This window comes from Bombus vosnesenskii, unplaced genomic scaffold (assembly GCF_011952255.1).
Source record: "Bombus vosnesenskii isolate JDL3184/JDL3185 unplaced genomic scaffold, Bvos_JDL3184-5_v1.1 scf7180000013262, whole genome shotgun sequence".
Classification (NCBI taxonomy): Eukaryota; Metazoa; Arthropoda; class Insecta; order Hymenoptera; family Apidae; genus Bombus; species Bombus vosnesenskii.
The window spans coordinates 410,310-431,101 of NW_022882922.1; the positions used below are offsets into that span (position 1 = coordinate 410,310).

Below are 20,792 nucleotides of genomic sequence, written 5' to 3' on the forward strand. Positions count from 1 at the left end.
GTATAAGAAGAAATAACGTGTGACAGCGCTTCTAGTACACGTCACTACAAGATTCACATCACATACATATGTAGAATTGTCACAATATCTCGCTTAAGCATGATCATACAAATCCGTCCTTTGATCTGACCTCCACTGTGTCTACATCTAGGCACGAACTTGTTCGAAAGCCATAGTGATAAATTCACGAAGGTAGATCTCGGATGATTACAACCTTTCATCTTTCCACCTTTATCTTTCTCCCTTTTTCTTTTTAACAGCGTTACAAAATAGTTTCGTAAAACAAATTTTCATATCAAAAAACAGTGGCGCTCAAGTCACTTGATAAATTTGGAAATCCATAAGTATCAATTGCTAAATTAAAATGAGATAAAGGAAAAATGAAGAAAAGATAAGATAAAAGAAAGTTGATACTGTGGTCGCCTATTTTCTTATGGAATTTTTTGCTCTTTTGTAAAAATCTTGCTTTTATATCAGTACAATGTCTAATCTAATCGTTATTGTATCAATACCTAAAGTCACAAAGAAGCTTTATACTAAATTTTTAAGAAGCTCAACAAAAGGTGTTGTGACTATCACAAAATTTTTACTTAGAAAATAATTGACCTAAACTTAATTTAATCTAACAAAGTACATTATTGGCATCTTAAGCATCCATACCTTGTAAACACCCGATCGCTCATCTGGACAAATAGATTTTCCAAAAATCAAGATTTGCGGTAGCTAAAACCCGTTTTATTGGATTCCTCCACTCTTAAGCTTTTTACTAATATACCATAACCTTAATGAAAATTGTCCCAAATACATACTATAGTAGTGATCAATGAACTTATTCTCTTATTCCAGAATTTTTGTATAAAATAATGATAGAAAAGAATGAAGTAATTATAATCATTAATAAAAATATAATATATAATTACAGTTCTATAATCACAATTCTTTTTAGAATGACTTTCCGAATGAAGAATCTCAAGAGAATTCATATCTTTTTTTTATAAGAGAAAAGTTTCATTAAATAAAATAGATTATCCTGAAAAAATGGATCATGTTAATTCGATATTTTAGGAACAATATTACTGCGTTTAACAACATGACGGTGACTGTATAACCTTTTTCGCAGGATTGTTGCGCAACTACAAAAAAAAGGTAATAACTACTGCATTGTACTGAAGATATTCGACAGCATTTGCAATTGAAATAGATTGCGTGTAACTGCCATTGTAATAGGTTAATTGGAACGCGTCGTAACTGGTAAGATGACTGATCAAAATGCATCGACAGTTGTCGAAATCTTAGGATGAAGAACACGATCCTAACAGTACTTTTTTATTCATGTCTGAAACTTTTCGCGGAAGTGCGTTCTAGTGCAAGGTATTATAACTAAAAAAAGCCCATTGTCTCTCACTAAAATATTAATCAAAAAGTAATAAGTTTGCAACTTTCGAAATATATTTTTGCTTCATCGTACTTGCAATTTAAAAATATTTCAAAGAAACTTTTCGTCACATACAATATTTTTTTCACGTTTACTAGTTTTCACATTTTGTATATTCTTTCGTATACCTTCTTCTGTATATTTTCCAAAATGTTGTAAATATTTGTATAAATTCTTTTATAATTTTACCTTCTATCTTTTATCATTTTTTCATAGCTTCTTGACCGATGACGCGAAAAACTCCACATTAAAATCGAGGATAGTTCTACCGGAGTATTACGTGAAAGGTTAGTCAACAATTCAATGACATATCTTTTCCTTGAATAATATATATACAAAAACATTCCACATATGTGTATATATATATATATATATATATATATATATATATATATATATATACAAATACTATACTATATATATATACAAACGAACTATTAGCTTATATCACTATTATACGTATACATAGTATTAGAATTGTAAATTTGTTTGAAAGTATCATGTGTACGTATAGTGAGTAGTGAAACTATTTGTATTCTGTTGGTACTTATTTTGATATTTCCGTACTTATGTAATTGTAACATACACTGATTAAGTAGGCCTAAATATATGTTTCCTACTAACCTAAACGTACTTTTATGCAATTACAAAAATCTGGTGTCGTGGAAATGAAATGCAGACCTGAATCAAAGTACGTTTCATTGAAAGACATGGGTATGTGTGAATACTTTTTAGATATAATAGCCACTATCCAAGGTGTCCCATATTTTTTGAAAAGTTATTTTGGTCACGCTAAATAGGGCACCTTGTATATGCGCGGTTTGTATGATTGTACGTGTAATTGTACGCTAATCAACATGGGTTAAATGCGAAAAAACAACGCAGAGATCAGGCCTCCATCGAAGCAAGGTTTTCCAGTGGTAGTGGACTTCAATATCTTTGTAGCTGATATCAATTCAATAAATGTAGAGGATATGGATTTCCGGTGAGTGGAGATGGTTTTGCATGGATATGCACGTGTTTTGCACGCTAAAGTATATTAAAAAATGTGCAAATAATATTTCACTAGATAGATTCGACCTATTTTAATTGATTTCGTTTTACTAAATATAATTTACTACCATAGCACTAATAACTCTATACATATTACTTAGGTAGTAAGCTTTTTTGACTTGCGGTCCTTTTTTATAATAGACAAATTAAATAATAAATAACCATCCTTTACTCCTACATAATAAATATTTTTATGTTGGGAATATAATATTGTATAATACATATATTGAATAACTTCCAGTCGATATATTATCTATTTGTGTTTTACTATATCAAATAATTACATGTTACGTATTCAACAGTTGCCACAGAAATAATAGAATTACATCAAATAGGGTAGACATGTTCGTTCGTCAGAGTTGGATCGAATCTCGACTTGATATGCCGGACGAGATTTTCGAGGAGGGCGATGATTACGTGACACTGCCTCCTGAATTCTTCGACAGTTTATGGCAGCCAGATCTTTACTTCTTAAACGCGAAAGTCTCTGGTAATTTTTGTCATAAATGCTATATATATGGATCATATAAGGACATGCGCAAATAATGTTAGATTAAAATTTCTAAAACGTTACTAACTGCACGTATAGACAATAACATTGCACTTCCAGTTCTACTACAAATGAAAGTTCACAATATTATAAAATTGAAAGGAATAAGACTGATATTTGATACAATGTAGCACAAGAATGATAAATGAACAACTATTTCCTATCTATATTGACTAAACTTTCTAATACTCTGTTGAAGTCTTTTATTAATCATTTATTATATCTTTCACTACTTATCTAATAATAAGTATTCATATTGTATCTGGCATTCGTCGAAAAACCGATAACGATCTACCTGATATGGATATTATACGCGTTAATGATCCGTAAAATTCTGAATAACCTTGAAGTAGCCTTGAAATGATCTTCAAGTAATCTAAATGTACTTTCATAATGACTTTAATATGTTTTTGTCCAAAACATGTTTGATCTTACAATAGTCTTGAGGTGACCATGAAACTTTGTAATAACTTTGAAGTATCTAATAATGAATTAAAATCATTTTCTTTTTCAGAAATTGCAGCGTTAAATCACAAATTCTCATCTGTTACGTTGTATAGAAACAAAACGGTCAAGTATTCAGCACGGATGCATGCCATCATCGCCTGCCAAATGGAATTTCAACTCTACCCAATGGACATTCAAATATGCCCTATCTACATAGAAAGTTGTAAGTTCAATAACGGAACAAGACTTGCTAACAGGATATGTCACATTCCTGCATTTTTATTATTTTTTTCAATTAATCATTCTTCGCTTTAATCATACTTAGTTAGACTGTTCTTTTAATTCTAACGATAAAAATAAAAATTTACATGAATATCCGCGGTTTAATCATATTGCCGAAACATGTGGAAAATCGTTACTGGCAAGTTTCGTCATATCTCTAAAAATAACACAAATGATGTGAATGTGGATGAATAAATTTATTGGTACACCTTGTATGCAGCTTTAGACTATAGAACGTCACAGAAGTCTTGCAGCAGTTAGCGATAGATCATTGTCGAAACAAATTATTGCAATTTATATTTAAAATTTCAATGGAGAATGGAACGGAATGGAATCATTTAAGATCTAGTGCGTATATACACTGTTGAACTGTTGATGTAGAAACACCTGCTTCTTAATTCAATCTTCTTATTAATACGCCACGCTTCTTTATATTTATATTTATTACCAATTAATCCCTTAAAACTTTGTTTAATTTTATTATTTAAACGCGCATTGTTTAATTTCATTAATTTTATTTTATTATTTATTATTTGGTATCAACAAATAGTCAATTGTATAAGTTCATATTTAAATATTAAATTATTAAAATGAGAATGTTCAAATATTCAAATCTTAAATATTGAAACGACCTTGTAATCTCATACTGTGGGCTCTTGTAATATTCTAATCCATTTCTATCCGACCACCATCCATTTCTATAATCCCAAAACTCAACATATTCACTACTTTAACTTGGAAAACTGCATTACTCGCGATAGTTTCCTATCACAAACAGAAGTTACGCTTAAGATGGGGATTGGGCGCAGTCACGGTGAACCCAGAACTGAAGCTTTTACAATATGATATCGGAAAGCCGGTGGTTGCTGAAGAAACTGTTGATTATATGCTCGAAAAAAGTGGTACGATTTTTGTTTCGATGTAGAACGATGATATCCAGACATATATATATATATATATTTCATATTATATATTTCATATATATTATAATTTACAGGAAATTTTTCACGACTGGTAGTGTTCTTCCGATTCGAGAGGCAAATTGGTCATCATCTGATACAAACTTTCGCACCATCCACGTTGGTTGTGATGTTATCTTGGTTTAGCTTCTGGTTGGGCTTAGATGCGATCCCTGGTCGTGTGGCTCTTTTAGTAACCAGTATGCTGACCTTGGTTACTATGTTTACTGGTCTGAAAAGCGATATTCCGCCAGTTGCTTACGTGAAAGTAGGTTCCAATATAATTCAAAGAGTATTACTACTAATCGTTCAACCGTATAATTCTTCTTATTCCTTCTTTACACTTGTTCTCTTTTTTCTGGAGGGGGATACTTTATATTCATAGAAGCATACAAAAATTCTCATTGACCATCTCAGAAATAATGTTTTGTTTTACAAAGTACATTTCTGAGCTTGTCAGGATATGTTTAGACGAACATGATAATAAGGACATTCTGTTCAGTCAGTCTTACTTGTAACTTGATTTCTAATGGAATTTTCATATCATTTGCGTCATTCATTAGTTCTTTGAACAATACCTAATACTTCTTCATTACATTTTTATTTGTAAATAGCACAGTGACGTTTTCTTTCCTTATCATCTTTGTTACGTAATAATGCTATACGGCAGAAATCTTTTGAAATTATCAAATGATAGCTATTGTATGAGATGGAGAAGTATGTATCGTTTTTGTATCAGACATTATCGGATATGAACTGATAACATCAATTCTATATCTTCGTCTGAATGGAACCGTTCCATTACGACACATTCTGTGTCTGAACACATAATCTAAACCGATCTTGGTACATATGATACCGAATATATATTAAACTATTTCAATGTTTATGTAAATTTTTCTGATGTTAATACCTCTAGTTTTCTAGATAGCAAAATAATTCGAAGATTTATTAATATATCGAAACATTGACCGATAAACATTGTGGTAACGTATCTTTATGCGTTTAGGCACTAGATGTTTGGATGGCAGGCTGCATGATGTTTGTATTTGCTGCTCTCGGTGAATTCGTTGTTGTAAAAGTACTCGACTTGCAGTACCAGTTGGAATATGATCTACAATCGTCAATGTCCCGACATTATTCAACAGTTCGTATAGCAATTTTGACATTATTGTCATAAGTACAAGTTAGAGTACCAAAATTTTTCAATACTAAATGTAAATTAATTTATTATCCCTGTACGTTACTATATCATTTAATTCTTGTTCTATCTGCTTATCTCTATACCATTGTATATTATTAATACGCCATTATATTAACATTAAATAATATATCTCTAACTATTTCTCGAAACCTAAATATTTTTAATATTTACCCAATTTTATATTGCATTAAGTCCCGACCTTGCTTAGATCCTTAGTTATTTAACACCTTATATAGATGCGTGTGTTTTGCAAGGTCAATACTATTAATCAATCAAAGAAGTCTGCGGATTAATGGTTAACAAGAGATTCAATAAATGCGTCAAGTAATACGTTAAATAAAATACAGCAAAAAAAAACGTAAAACATTAGAAAATTTGTATTGGATAACTAATAATAAAAGCATACAAAATTATATATCTAATAAGTTCCGCATTATTTTTAGCGTATAGTTGCCATGGAAAAGGGTCAAAGTATTTGGGATTATGACTCAACATATATACCAAAAGCAAGAAATAAAAGAGCTGGTAGCAAACATCTTCTACAAAATGCCTGGCTAGATACTGAATATCCAATGATACGTGTATGCAAAACACGGTCACAAAAAATTGACAATTACAGCAGAATAGGTTTTCCTATACTATTTATGCTGTTCGTCATTTTGTATTGGCCGATACTCTTACTTAAGAAGGCAACGTAATGCTATAGATACATAATATAATTAAATAAAAATCTATAAATTATTATTAGCGAAATTATCACGTATTGCATAGTTTTTCATAATTATAATACCTTAGGGCTGGAAACGACTATATAGATATACTGTACTAGAAATGTATGAAAGTAAATAGGTCTGATGTATTTTTTAAATACATGTTATTTCTTAAATTGAAATATACATTTAATAAAAATAACAAATAAGATACTAGATGAATTTATTTAAGATTACTATAAAACTTATAAATAAGCTGTACACGTGTATGAAATAGTTCTATGATTGTATTCGTGAAATATTTATGTGAATAGTAATCTATTTCTTTATTATTCAGTCTTATCATTAAGACGTTTTAATCAATTTCAATTTCTTCCACCGAAGACTTTCCAGATTCCTCATCAGTTTCCATTAAATTGTCATTGGAAACAGCTTTTTTGGCTTTATAAGCACCAACTTTTTTCAAATAACTCATTGTATACTGATTGAAATCACACCTGTAAAAAGAATATTAATATTTTTAAACAATAATGCGCATAAAAATTATATACTAACAGTTTACTCAAATCATCGTATTTCTTTTGCATATTTTTCTGCAACATTAGCAATATCGGCATTTGAAGAGCCGTATCTATTCTTGGTCCGTGACTAGTCAATATAATTTCTATCCAAAGAAGATAAAAATGTATATGCCTAGTAAATTCCAATTCCGATGCTATGAATTTTAAAACTTTCTCGACATAGATATTGGATAAAACCATTACTGTTAAATCAACTGAAATCAGAGATATAATAAGTATATTGGATGGCTAATATTACATTAATAAACTATTATTAACTTACTATCTGAGCACGGAATATTTTCTATAACGCATTGTATTAATAATTTTTCATTCAGCTTCAGAGCCATCATTAATGCTGAAAATTTCGTTTATTAGTGCATTTTTATTTATTCTAAAGAAATTAAGTTATATATAAATTCCAAACCTTTTGCGTACTCCATTTGACTCAAAGCTTTTTTCACAGCTTCTGGTGTAATTCCTAATTCCAATTCAAATGGATCAAATACCAATCCAGCATCTAACGAATATAATAATAATCCTTCCGTCGTTGCCGCAGCCCACGCCTGTCCTATATGTAAATACTGGTTTGTTATTAAAATTACGTCATAATAATATTCGGTATAAATTAGAAAATAAATTCAACCTGTTGGAGAAAACTGTAAACTATATACTCTAACTTCTGGTTTTGTATTTCTGCTCGCCATATCTCCACTTCTGACGCCTGGTAATTGTAAATTTACATTTCCTCTTCGTTTTTCCACTAATGCCATGTTTCCAAATTCTGTTAACTTTCGTTTATTTATAAAATCCTATGTAAAAATAAATTTTTATTAGAAAAATATTCCCTCCCAGAAAATAGTAAAAATATTATAATTTAAATTTGACATAAAAAGTTATTTACGTCAACTCCATTCAGTGATCTATTCTGTGTTACAACAAACTTTTTTATAAGTATAAATTCTTGTACATTATAAATGCATATATTTTTAGAATGCCCCCCAGCTAATATGCACGTACCATCAGCTGAATAACAAAGAACAGTAAACGCCCTAAAAATTTCATTTAATTAAGGTAATTTTAATTGTACCCAAATTACTTTTATTTCATTATGTATGGTATGTTCATACTTTTAAAAATACGTACTTGCCCTTAAGACTTTGCTTAGCTGTAATAAGATCAGTATCACACCTTCCACTGCCTAGATCATTTCTTCCTTCAATACTACCAATTTGTACCGCTGTTCTACAATTGAAAAATGAAATTTGCCCATCCAAAGTGGCAACTGCTACTTCTTCACCGTTTGGTTTGTATGTAACATATAAACCATCAGCAGTTAACTGTATCGTTTCATGTAAAGAACCACTTTCAATCGCATTCCATATTTTCAGTGTTTTGTCCCAAGATACGGATACTAATTCCGTGCTTGTAACACTTGGATTAAATGCCAAACTGGCGATTGGACCTTCATGTCCACTTAATATCTAGTATATAAAATACACAATAACACTTTAGTAAAAATTCTATAAATTTTCGAAACATTAATACGTTGAAGATTGACCTTATATAAATCCTTCTTAATTTTATTTAATTGAACTTAAATCGCTAATTCTCAATGTGTGCAATTTTAAGATATTTTCCAGAAATATACCTCCAAAAGTTTTCCCAGTTTGACGCTCCACAAATAAATTTCAAAAAAGTCTTGGCCTCCAGCTGCAAGAAACTCATCACTTGAATCTAAAGCAACGCAGGAAAACTGTACGGGTCGCGGAGAGGTAAGAGTTCGAAAATTTCTGTACCTCGCTAAATCATATGCTCTAACAGTTCCGTCAAGCGATGCAGAAACAATAAATTTTCTATTATGACTAAATATCACTCCTCTTATCGTAGATGTATGTTCTTGAAATGTAATAGAACAAAATCCATTCATAGTGTTCCATAATTTAACTTTCCCGTCATCACCTCCGGTAATAATGTATTGGCCATCAGGACTGTATGCCAAACAGTTTATATTATTACTGTGGCTTTGTTGCTTCATGGCATAAGTTTCACTTTGCCATTCCCATACTAATAATTGACCAGCTGCAGAACATCCTAAGGCTATCCAGTCACCAGTTGAATTTATGGCAATCGATGTAATATATTGGTCTGATATACTGAAAAATGAAGATTATTAAAAATAAATTACATTAATGTTAAAAAAATATAAATACTATATTAAATAATATAACTAATTAAACAATACCTTAGAGAATGTATCATATTTACATCAGGCATTTCGTATAAATAAAATGCACCAATATTGAATCCTACTACTAGGATATTAGTCTGTTGATGATATGCAGCTGCAGTTAATATTATTTTTACTTTCTTTTGGCTTTGAACTACATTAGCTAGATAATGACGACCCAATTTAGTATAACGTAATTGTTTGGTTTTTGTTTCATTTTCAGAACCTTCTACAATTGGTTCAGTTAAATCTCCTGTAAAACACAATCTGTATTACATATCTTATGTCCTTCTTTAATTTATTTGTATATTAAATACAAAATTATAAAAGAAAAATTACCTGATTTCAATAAATTGCGTTCATGAGCTTTAATCTGTTTGTCTGTTTTCTCTATAGCTTTTTCAATATTAACATCATCTTCTTCATCACTATCTGTTTTCTTGTCTCTTTTAATTGGAGGTACGTTGGATGGCATTAAATCTTCTGGATCAATTGTACACTCCCAAATACACAATTGTCCATTTCTTTATAATATATTTATATTATATTATATAATGAAATGTTTCCATGAGAATTATATTCTAAATACATACCTGCTAATTGTAATTAAATCATAATTCCTTTTTTCAAAAAAGCATGCTACAATTTCATCAGTATGACCACCAAGATTAATATATCTGAAGTTTTCATATTTTTCTAAACTGTAAATTTTTGTAGCCATATCTTTAGAACCAACAGCTAATAACTTTGAATCATAAGACCAATTAATAAAAGTTGTGGTATCCGCAGCTGCATGAAATACATGTTCCATAATAAATGGATTATATTCAGCTGTTTGCAAACCAGGTGCATTAAAAACAAATACTGAAAAATAATCGTCATTAATATAATCTTTTAATCAATTTTAATGAATAAATAAAATTAATTATATGTACATGATATATCATATGAAAGACATACCATTATTTTGTTTACACACTGCAAAATGTTTACCATCTGGAGAAAATTTTACACATCTTACTGGTTGATGAAATCTATATTTATGTATTATCATTTTACTAATCATGGTAATTATATGAGCATCACCCACTATTAGAAAAATTTTCAAATAAAATTATACTGAAATTTTAAGACTAACTTCAATCATATAATATGATATAATTGTACCTTCGTTAATTGCAATTAGTAATACCCCATTGGGTGATAAATCTATGCTTCTATAATTAAATTGACTCTCCACAGGTAATGTTTGAGACTTATTACTGAAAATAATTTTCATAAAATTATTTCATTTATTATTAGATTAGGAATCATAATTATTCGAGTGAAATACTTGAATAAATATACTTGCTTTTTTAAGTCATATATCGTTATCCGATTTCCCACTGGGCTAATAACCGAAGATCCATCTCGAGAAAATATTAAATTTCCTTTACTATAAACTGCGCCCAGTAGATTACTGAACTATAAAAAATATTTATAATAAGTATAAAACTACATATAATATTGAAATATAGTACGTAACAAGATGAGGTTAGGAACAGTACAGATTTCAGTATCCATTACAAAGTTATTATTTCATAAATCACAAATACATTCTTCTTACCTTATATGCAAACTTCATGGTGTTTTAATGTATAAATATACAATTTTTATTACAAATATATTTCAAAATCATAGAACACGTTTAACATCATATTCGTTCAACATCTTATTTGAATAGTGCTTCGTCCATATTATATTGCAACTTCCGCTGTAGCACAACTTCCGCTCGGTGAATCGAATCACGTGTTAAAATATAGGTGTTGGCTCAACATTTCAGTAACTTCCTATTAAATATTATAACTAATTATAAGTGTAATGATAAAAGCGTTAAATTATTGTTTTTATGTATTTCACGTTCCAACGCATGCATATCCAGAAGGATACTGCAAAATACATCATAAGAACTTCTTACAATTCATATGAATTTTACACGAACCGATTTCACGCCTATAATACAAATTTAAACTGAAAATTTCATTTAAAAAATCAAACATGTATTTTCATGAAACGAATGAAACGAAAATAAGCGCCTACGATAGCAAAATGCGTGCATCAAATTGCACGTGTAAATATAAATCTTTAACTATTCCATCGATATATTAATCAAAAGAATATTTAAATTTTATACAATAACCACCTAACTTGAGAAATCATTGTAACTTTAACTAACATTTCCAAAATGAAATTACAAATGTATACATCTCTGTTTAAACGTAGTCACGTGTCTGCGTACATTTTAGTAAAATAACCTCAAAATGCATGATAAATGTTGTAAGGGTAAGTCGGACGGATAAATGAGATTTCGAAAGCAATTTTCATTGTATTTCTAGATGAAAGTATATTATAGAAATTAGCATAAGAGATAAGTAAGTAAAGGAAACGTATGTCACGCGGTCCGAAAAGCAAAAGCTTGCGCAGTGGAGGTGCGCAGTGGTTCTGTACAGAGCGTATAGCACGGCTGACGTCAGATATAAAAGATGAAAGACGCGACTGGATTCGCTTGGAACGGTGTAGTCCGCAGTCGCGAACCAATAGGAAGGGAATAGACATTACCGAGTTTCGGCAGGCTCTTCTTCTCTCACTCGTCACTCGTCACATGACCCGCACTCCTGTACGGTAGGCCATATTTGACAGTGGCACTAGTTTAGCGAAGTGAGTGCGTGAAGATCGCTCTTCATCCCACGTTCGCGTTTTCGACAACCTGTAAATACTCGTGATCGATTTGACCTACGAGTCTTAAACGCATCAAAATGAGCAGTGAATATTCAGAAGGATCTCCTGTTTATGCTCCCTTTTTCGGAGTAATGGGTGCCGCCTCAGCCATTATATTTTCTGGTGAGTTTCAGTTGTTTGAAATTGCTCTAGAGACACTTGATTTGAAGAGAGCGCGAACTTAATAATTTATGTTCTATATGACAAAGTATATGACACAATTATAGATGAGAGAGTAGCTCAATAAATGTACTCTTAACATTGGCAGTTCTTACCGTACGCACGCCATTTTCTTTGTTACAAACTACATAAAGTATGGAAAAACAGAATATATCACGATGGATTAACAAATTTTTATTATGTAGTTGTAACAGCCCTCTAGGGAATATCTAATTTCGTTAATCGTTCACGATATGACTCATCTTATTCTTCAGTCATTACCGATAAAAAACTAGATTCGTAGAACAATCAATGAGAATGAACGTCTATTTCCACTATCTCGTGAATATATTTTGATACCGTGTCAAATCTGTCATCCGGTAATATATAATATTAGTCTGCGATACAGGTGCCTTCTAATCTGAATTACACGCCGAACATGTCAAGGATAGAGATTCAATTTTGAAGCGCCATTTTTCTAGGCACGTAGATCTAGGATTTCGTAATGTTCCGTAAATGCAGTCCAACAAGCTTAATTTTACATTACGAGAGAAACATTCGTGCGCCGCGTTTGGACGACCGGGGGATATTGGCTGTATTATTTCGTAATGGTGACCTCGTTGGATACTTTTTGAATAAAAGTCTGTATGAATTGAGTTGACGGGTATGGAAGGCAACTAATACGGAGGATTTACGGGGATCGATGGAAGATTCCACCAGATGCAACTATCGATATCATTATCTATCGATTTAGGTTTTAAATTTGGATAAAACATTTTTTCGATAATCTCTTATAATGGAGAAAGGAGAGAGGAAGGCAAAGCATGTTCAAGCGCGCAAACTTAAACTTTGAAGCGTCGTCGGTGGGTCCCTATCAAGGAAATCAATACGAATCCCTTTTACCGTGTGCGCCAGTCTTGAATGGACGGCAACACATGAGAAAAACTTGACCTACGAATCAGAACCACGAGGAGCTTCGAATGTATGAAAAATCCTGATCTTCGTTCAAACAGAATTATCCCACTTGTCCAGAATACTCTAACATCTCTATGTTTTCATTCTTCCTTTATTATATCTATATACGAGCTACTCATAGAAGCTAAACTGATCAACTCTATCGAGGTTAATTTTTTGGTTTTAAGCAAGTTAAACGACAATCATCTATGTCACCATAATAATTAATTATACTAATGTTAAGAAATTTTCAAAGACTGAAGTTGATCGGTTTGAATTGTCAACGACTTATATAGTTGCATATGTGTGCGTGTGTGTAATAAATTTTCTCTGGACGCTGCTCTCTTCTATTGCTGAAATCAAAAATTGTTTTTGCTAATCAAATCATGAAAATTGAAAGGAAGAAAAGAGATTTTCTGGTTGTGCCACGCCCCCTATTCACGAGATGGGACTTACATGATTATCATGTGACTGCCAACGTGAGAATCATGTGACGATTTCCAGTCACAGCGGAATAATTTGACGACTATTACCTGAGATTTCTCTCTTTCTTTTTTTCTTTTTACCAATGTAAAACCCCAAAATTTTGAGAGACATGTCGACAAAAATAGCTACAGTATCGAATAATGCCATAGAAATGGGTCCGTGACCTTCTCATTAGAGATCAATATTAAACGAGATCGATAGCGCTCGATGGCTAGGAAATATCGTCGACACATCACAGAGATCTGTCAAAGTTTTTATTATGTATTTTGTTGCACGATTATTAAAAGAAAGATATTCAAATAACCGCATGTTATAATATTAATTCCAATCGTTTTATATTCATTCGTTGTTTTTCGATAATTCTTATCTCATATCACATTCGATACATAGATATGTATAAATATCTATCAAAGTATAAAATGCTTCACTTATACTATGGATAAAACCTTCTATACTATGTCTGAGTAACCATGCTTTACTATTTTATTAAATATTATATTGAAACGTATGTATTGTATAATCATAGAATCTTGTATTTAATTGTAATATAAATCTTTAATTGATAAATGCAATTGAAAGTTACTTATTTTTATATGATATCTATTTTACTTCCAGCTCTAGGAGCAGCATATGGCACAGCAAAGTCAGGTACAGGAATTGCAGCCATGTCTGTTATGAGGCCAGAACTTATCATGAAATCTATCATTCCTGTTGTTATGGCTGGTATCATTGCCATTTATGGCCTTGTAGTAGCTGTTCTCATTGCTGGTGGTCTAGAAGAACCTAGTAAATACAGTCTGTACAAGTATGTTATACAAGTTACTTAATTATTCAAATATCCTATAAAATAGTTTAGGTCAATAGTAATGTAACAATTCTATATAATAGGAAACAGATTTATATTTATTCTTTATGTATTTTAGTACTGTAAGTATTATATTTAAAGCATAGATTCATATTATATTGAGGTTTAATTTGATGTTTTGGTTCTTTTGATATATTTGATAAAAAGTATTGTAGTTATCTAAATATTGTGTTGTAGCTATTAAAAGAAATAATTTTCGAACAAAATTAAATACAATTTGATTATGTTACAAGCAGTATTCTAGTTTATTTTCTATGTATTAAGAAATACCTAGGTAGATTGTTACAGACCATAATCTACATGAATTAATTGCTCTAGAAGTCTTAGCAATGCTTCTCTATACATATTCTTACTTAATCAGTTTGGGGCTTACCTAGTTTTAATTCTTTTTGCTTTACTAAATGTTAGTAGTTTCATTTGTAATCAATCATTTTTCTCTTCCATAGTTAACAAGAGATTTTTTTGGTCTTTTTACTAGGGGTTTTGTTCATCTGGGTGCTGGCTTAGCCGTAGGTTTTTCTGGTCTAGCTGCTGGATTTGCCATTGGTATTGTTGGTGATGCAGGTGTAAGAGGTACCGCACAACAACCTCGCCTGTTTGTTGGTATGATCTTGATTCTAATCTTCGCAGAAGTATTGGGTCTCTACGGTCTCATCGTTGCCATCTACTTGTACGCCAAGTAAAATGATTTTAGTAGCAGGAATGCAAGACTCGTCGCCTGCAACCAACAGCGCTCCCCGACTATTAAAATATTACGACTTGTTTCGACATTTTACTTAAACACATTTTTTCCATACATACTCACATCGACTCATCTAAGCATCCTTCTGTAATACTGTATTCAAGTTGATATATTAGAGTCCAAGCATTTAATAAGTACATATTCATTATATAAATAACATAATTGTTGAAAAATGCTGCAAGCAAGTAACAAGAGTGCTGAAAATCTAATTAATTGATTAAATATTTTGAATTGAAAAAACAAATAATTCAGTCTTGCAGGAAGAGGATGTATGTACAGAAGATACGAAAAGCAACAGGCGACAGGGAGTTACACTGAGGAAAGACCCCAAATATCCCATGTCGAACATTTCTCTTTCACTGTATAGTAATCATTTGTAGCGTAGTTTGACATTGAATTATCAATTAAGATAATCGGCTCTACTGAGTGTATAAAGGAAAAAACTGTTAATGATAAAAGAATATTTAGCACAATTACATATATTAAACGCGATTGAAGTGGCAGTATACAGATTGCAGATGAACGTCTTTTACGACAAACGTCTACATAAAATTATAATATTTAAATCAGAAAGTGGGAAAAAAAATGCAAGATTGCATGTAAGAAACAGCATAATATGCAATGGTTGTACAAACTATATCTTGAACAAAAAAAAGGAAAGAACGTAGATATTGTACAATCGAAATTATAAGACACAAAGTATAGTATGTGGGATGAAATTTTAGAGAGGAAAATGAAATGAATGTGAGTAGAAAATGGACAGATACATGATAGTATTAAGTCAATTCAGAGACTGCTGGACGTATTAGGAATTTGCACTTATTATGGTTTTGAATAATTCTGGGTGACTGCATAGGCCAGCAGTAATTCCCCTCTTTTAGCTGTAAACATACTTATTTCACGTTTCATTAGAAATATATATACATATATATATATAAGTTAATGAAGTGAAAGGTATGTTAAGACATCACAAAAAAAAAAAGATTCCATACGTTCCAGCAGATGTATGACTACCTAAGAAAGGGGTTACGAGATAATAATGATGAAAAAAATCATTTGTACATTCCATACTAAGTTCGTTTTGTGCAGGCGAGCGGGCGCTTGTAATGGCGCGACAAATGTAGGTTTTTTGGGAAAGAAAAAAAGGACAAATTATACGTTCGATACTTCACATTTTCTTTCGTGACAATGTTTTTAAATAAATATATTTATGGGGTTGAAAAACGATGCAAACGAAACTTTTTTCGGAGGTTCATTGTTATAGGAGCTGACGGTGAACTCTGATATATGTGTTATGGCCTTTTAATCGGCCACCATCTCTCCCCGTAATAAATATATCGTGTCACGGTCGAGGACAAGAATTCTTTGCGCCCGCTTGCCAAATTTTATTGACTGCGCAGTATTTTCTATCTAAAAAACAACAAAGCTCAACATGTAGGCGCATTTCCGGGAGAGAAATAAACATATAAAACACTAAACATTTCAAAACCATTTCAGTTTACGATAATAGCGCATGAAACCAAAAAGATGCGAATCCCATTTCTTCGAATTTATCTGATCGGAAAAAGAAGAAAAAAAGAAACAAATGCACGAGTAATAGGAGAAAAAAATTTTAGCTTTGAGATATCCTTTTATTATTGATTGATTCTCGCTTGAAAATATACCTATATTAAATTGCATTGCTAATAACAGTTTTTTGAACAAATAGGCATTAGAAATTCTATTGCTTTCTTTTTTTTCAAATTCTTAACAACGATGATAGAAAGAAACGGAGTAAAAATGGCGTAAAGGAAATGGAAGAAAAATTGAACATTTTTTGTGAATAATTCGTAACTAGCAGTATAACACAAGTGAAACGCAAATGCGAGCCGGGGAGCGGTGGTGGTGGCTTTCTGCAACGAGATAGAATGAAGGAAAGATAGAGTGATAGAGAGCGCAAGAGCGATCTTCACTTTAAACAAAACACAACTTTATATTCGAACAAAATGCAAAAAAGCACACGAATATATTACGCCAATTACCTCTGTTCCCCCTTCTTCCTGCCATCCTAAATATGTTTCCTATCTATCTAATAATGATAATTAAAAGAAAAAGAAAGAAACATCTGTTATCTAATCATAAATTGTTCCCGTGCAATGTATATATCACCCGCCATGCTTTACACAATACGATTAAAAAGAGTTTTTTAGGCTAGATTAGGTTGGGTATTAATTGTATACCAAAAAATCTTGTGTAGTTGAGAGCGAAAGTAAAAATTGATGTGCAAATAGGCGTGTATGTGTGTGTTGTGTGTGCGTGGTAAAGAAAGGAAGTCTGGTGAATGCTAGTGTATGTGAGGAAGAGTGAATGAAAAAGCCCAAAAAGTAAAGAAAGGGAAATAAATGAGAAAAGAGCACTGGCAGATGGAGGAAAGACACCGCTGTCACCGCCGCCGCCGCCCCTCATGTACTATCTTCCAGTGTTATATTAAAAATAGACTCATTGTTGAGCGCAAAAAAGTGATACTGATCAATAATAATTATTTATGTTATAATTCGTCCTCGATGTTACAGAAAAGAAAACCGTGTTTAATAAAAATTTAATTTGGACAAACAGTATCAGTACTCACTTGTGTATCATCGAAAATTTACCTAGCTGTATACATACACTATATTACTAGCGATAAGAGTAATTAAACGCATGATGACGATCCATTTTTTATCACTGCCATTCAATTTAAAGAACCATGCTTTCTATATTACATCACTGGTACCTAAATCGCGTCTCACTGCAACATTGTTCGATGTTTTACGTGTTCGAAGAAAAAGAAACAAAACCTAAAGAATGAGATAAAGAAAAATTTGTGTAAAAAAGTAGCTGGAAAAAAGAAAGAAAAGTCAATACGATACAGAAGAAAGAATAGTTTTATTGATTTGTCAAAACGTTTTAGTTTTAACCTTTTTTAACGATCAAACGATATTTCATCGGATACTCAATCTTAACATACTTATTCCTCGCTTGTGAATATAAATGATTGTTTACGTAATGTATTCAGTAAACGTTGAAAATTGAATTAACATTGGACGAAAATTACTGTTAAAACTGCATGTGAAGGGAAATGCAAATTTGTTACGTAATCGAACTTGTTCTACAGATAGGAAATTTTATCTATGCGGTCACACACACATATATTCACATATCCCTAAAAACATGTACACACAACCATACATGCATACATACGTGCGCATATGTATATATATATATATACATATGCTGCGTAGCCGAAGTAAAATCAGGTCGTACTCTAAAATAAATCGATACCCATCTTACTTTCATTTAAAATGGTACAACTATCATTGTTAAGCAGTTTATCAGATAATATAATATAATTTGTTTGAGAAATGTTAGTTGACTTGTATCGAAAGTACATATAAAGCAAGTATTGCTTTAATGATCGATCCTTGCTAATGTAAATACCTTAAAAAGAATATATCAAGATAGAGTCTGTGATTAGTTTATCTTATATTATATTTATATTTCTCCGCGACGATTGTTCAGTTTTATTAAAGTCGTTAAAGTTGGATCATTGATGAGAGAGGCCGCTCGTACGCGCGCAACAACAAAAATAAAAGAACAAATTATTATCGCACGCGTCATTTTTAAAACATATCCTATATTTGCATTGTGTTTCATTTGACAAAGTGTTTTGCATCGTGCCATAGAACGCATACACATAATTTGGAAACGCTGGCACGCCAATTAGACTATGTATACATACATGACACACATACTTGCCGTATAACGTTTAGCGACAAGTTATGTTCTTTTACAAAATGTAAACTGGATTATCGAATGTCCTCGACACGATAACGGGATTCGCGTAAGAAGGTAACATCTAGAAACGATACCTTTTTAGATAACATTGAAATCCGTTTTTGTTTCATCGATTTCGCGGCGAAAGTCTGTTGTAAAGGGATCAGTAAAAAACAAAGAATGAGCAAAATTTGTTAAAGGTAAGATTATAAAGTAACGTTGTACGAATGTACTCGATATAACTTTTTACAATATGATAAAAGCATTATATTTCGTTTATATATACTATATACTAATGGCAGTTGATAATATGTTACATCAGTTTAATGTAAATGTTATTAGCAATATAGATTTAAAAAATTGAAACGCTCGTAGAGAAAGAAAGAGAATTGCTGAAATACCGTCGCGTATTTAGAATTATAGTTAACTATAATTTGTTTATATGTATGCAGAGTTGTGTTTTCAAAAAAGGCTCTACACGTATACCAAATAAACACTGTTTATTAGAGCCAAACACGTGTAATGCTATATTGCATGCAGTAATAATATACACCGAACGCACTTTCTCTTGTATAATATCAAGTTTTTGTTATAATTATTTATTTCAGTCGAAGTTTTTTTCTCGATAAATCTCAAAATCCCAGAAAATCATCACGTATCTCCATATATTTGTATTATTTGTTTTCATTATCGAATATATATAATATATGTATATATACCTCTAAATGTGCAGTATATAAATAGGAATATTGGTACGAGAAATGTTCTTTTTGAATCATTTTTGAGCGATTTTGCTTTACAAGTCCAACAGTGCTATTTTGTATATTAAAATGTTGACAACTCGACGTTCAAAACTTTAATTTCGTTTACCCTTATCGCCGTAAATATGTGACGAAAGGAAAGGAGGTAAGTAACAATGGAGGTAAAAAACAGAAATCTTGATTCTTGCGTTGATTAACATTAAACGATCCATTATCAATACGCCTTCTTATGAGTTACGTATGTCGTAAGTTATGGACAAGTATGCGTATAAAAGTCGAGTTTAGTCATGTATTTGGTCAATTAGAATTTTTCCCTGTACGATTATTGTTTCCACGCGAAATATACATAAAAAAGATATCAGGTGACTCATATTCATGAAACATTATAAGAGCTGTAGAAGAGATATCGTCGAAATATCGGTAGCTCATCGTTCCTTCATTATGTTCTTTGACAAATTTCAACGTTCACATGTATAGTGCGAATTATATCGCGTTTACAATTAAAGAATTTTTTTTTATTATGTCCATTATCAACAGGACATTCACTGAGTTGTAATCGTTGGTTGATAAACTCGATTAGATGATGCTTTCTATCTACTACTTATATCGTTTCAATAACATGATATTTTTTTTCAAATGTATTACTCGAAATACATATATTCAGTTGTCAACACGGAATTTAACATAGTATCGCTATTACATATATATATATGAATAGTTTTGAAGAACAAAATATACACAAAAAATCGGTATGTCAATTTTGAATTGATCTTTGAATATACATATTGTTCGCTTTTATATTATATAGTATGCGATAGAGATAGAATATTCATGATGTCTCAGAAG

The 20,792-nt window shown here is 31.4% G+C and overlaps 3 protein-coding genes and 1 long non-coding RNA gene across 13 annotated transcripts; 2 read left to right on the forward strand and 2 right to left on the reverse strand.

Moving 5' to 3' along the window:
- The first annotated feature begins 1,172 nt into the window (after nucleotides 1-1,172).
- On the forward strand, nucleotides 1,173-6,780 carry LOC117242361 (glycine receptor subunit alpha-1). 10 transcript variants are annotated; one of them, XM_033508995.1, is made up of 10 exons: nucleotides 1,191-1,371; nucleotides 1,652-1,722; nucleotides 2,115-2,126; nucleotides 2,321-2,420; nucleotides 2,791-2,978; nucleotides 3,553-3,708; nucleotides 4,529-4,669; nucleotides 4,765-4,994; nucleotides 5,736-5,873; nucleotides 6,374-6,774. In XM_033508995.1, the coding sequence occupies exons 1-10, from the start codon at nucleotides 1,298-1,300 to the stop codon at nucleotides 6,626-6,628; spliced, it is 1,365 nt and encodes a 454-aa protein (XP_033364886.1). In that variant the 5' UTR covers nucleotides 1,191-1,297; the 3' UTR covers nucleotides 6,629-6,774. The 10 variants fall into 10 exon arrangements, with proteins under 10 accessions (XP_033365361.1, XP_033364886.1, XP_033364957.1 ...); XM_033509151.1 differs by having other exon boundaries at nucleotides 1,198-1,371; nucleotides 2,824-2,978; nucleotides 6,374-6,773; XM_033509551.1 differs by having other exon boundaries at nucleotides 1,306-1,371; nucleotides 2,115-2,149; nucleotides 6,374-6,773.
- Nucleotides 6,781-6,846: 66 nt separating this feature from the next.
- On the reverse strand, nucleotides 6,847-11,177 carry LOC117242178 (periodic tryptophan protein 2 homolog). Its single transcript, XM_033508682.1, has 15 exons — nucleotides 11,037-11,177; nucleotides 10,782-10,894; nucleotides 10,598-10,692; nucleotides 10,391-10,519; nucleotides 10,024-10,294; nucleotides 9,770-9,954; nucleotides 9,446-9,683; nucleotides 8,852-9,356; nucleotides 8,347-8,684; nucleotides 8,105-8,252; nucleotides 7,847-8,012; nucleotides 7,628-7,771; nucleotides 7,484-7,558; nucleotides 7,196-7,415; nucleotides 6,847-7,137 (listed from the first exon to the last, which is right to left on the reverse strand). The coding sequence occupies exons 1-15, from the start codon at nucleotides 11,052-11,054 to the stop codon at nucleotides 6,996-6,998; spliced, it is 2,787 nt and encodes a 928-aa protein (XP_033364573.1). The 5' UTR covers nucleotides 11,055-11,177; the 3' UTR covers nucleotides 6,847-6,995.
- Nucleotides 11,178-11,958: 781 nt separating this feature from the next.
- LOC117242817 (V-type proton ATPase 16 kDa proteolipid subunit) lies at nucleotides 11,959-18,183 on the forward strand. Its single transcript, XM_033509820.1, has 3 exons — nucleotides 11,959-12,310; nucleotides 14,402-14,591; nucleotides 15,130-18,183. The coding sequence occupies exons 1-3, from the start codon at nucleotides 12,226-12,228 to the stop codon at nucleotides 15,332-15,334; spliced, it is 480 nt and encodes a 159-aa protein (XP_033365711.1). The 5' UTR covers nucleotides 11,959-12,225; the 3' UTR covers nucleotides 15,335-18,183.
- Nucleotides 12,113-12,881, reverse strand: LOC117242873. The gene is made up of 2 exons (XR_004495343.1): nucleotides 12,463-12,881; nucleotides 12,113-12,383 (listed from the first exon to the last, which is right to left on the reverse strand). It is a non-coding gene; the product is annotated as an uncharacterized LOC117242873 (long non-coding RNA).
- Nucleotides 18,184-20,792: the final 2,609 nt, after the last annotated feature.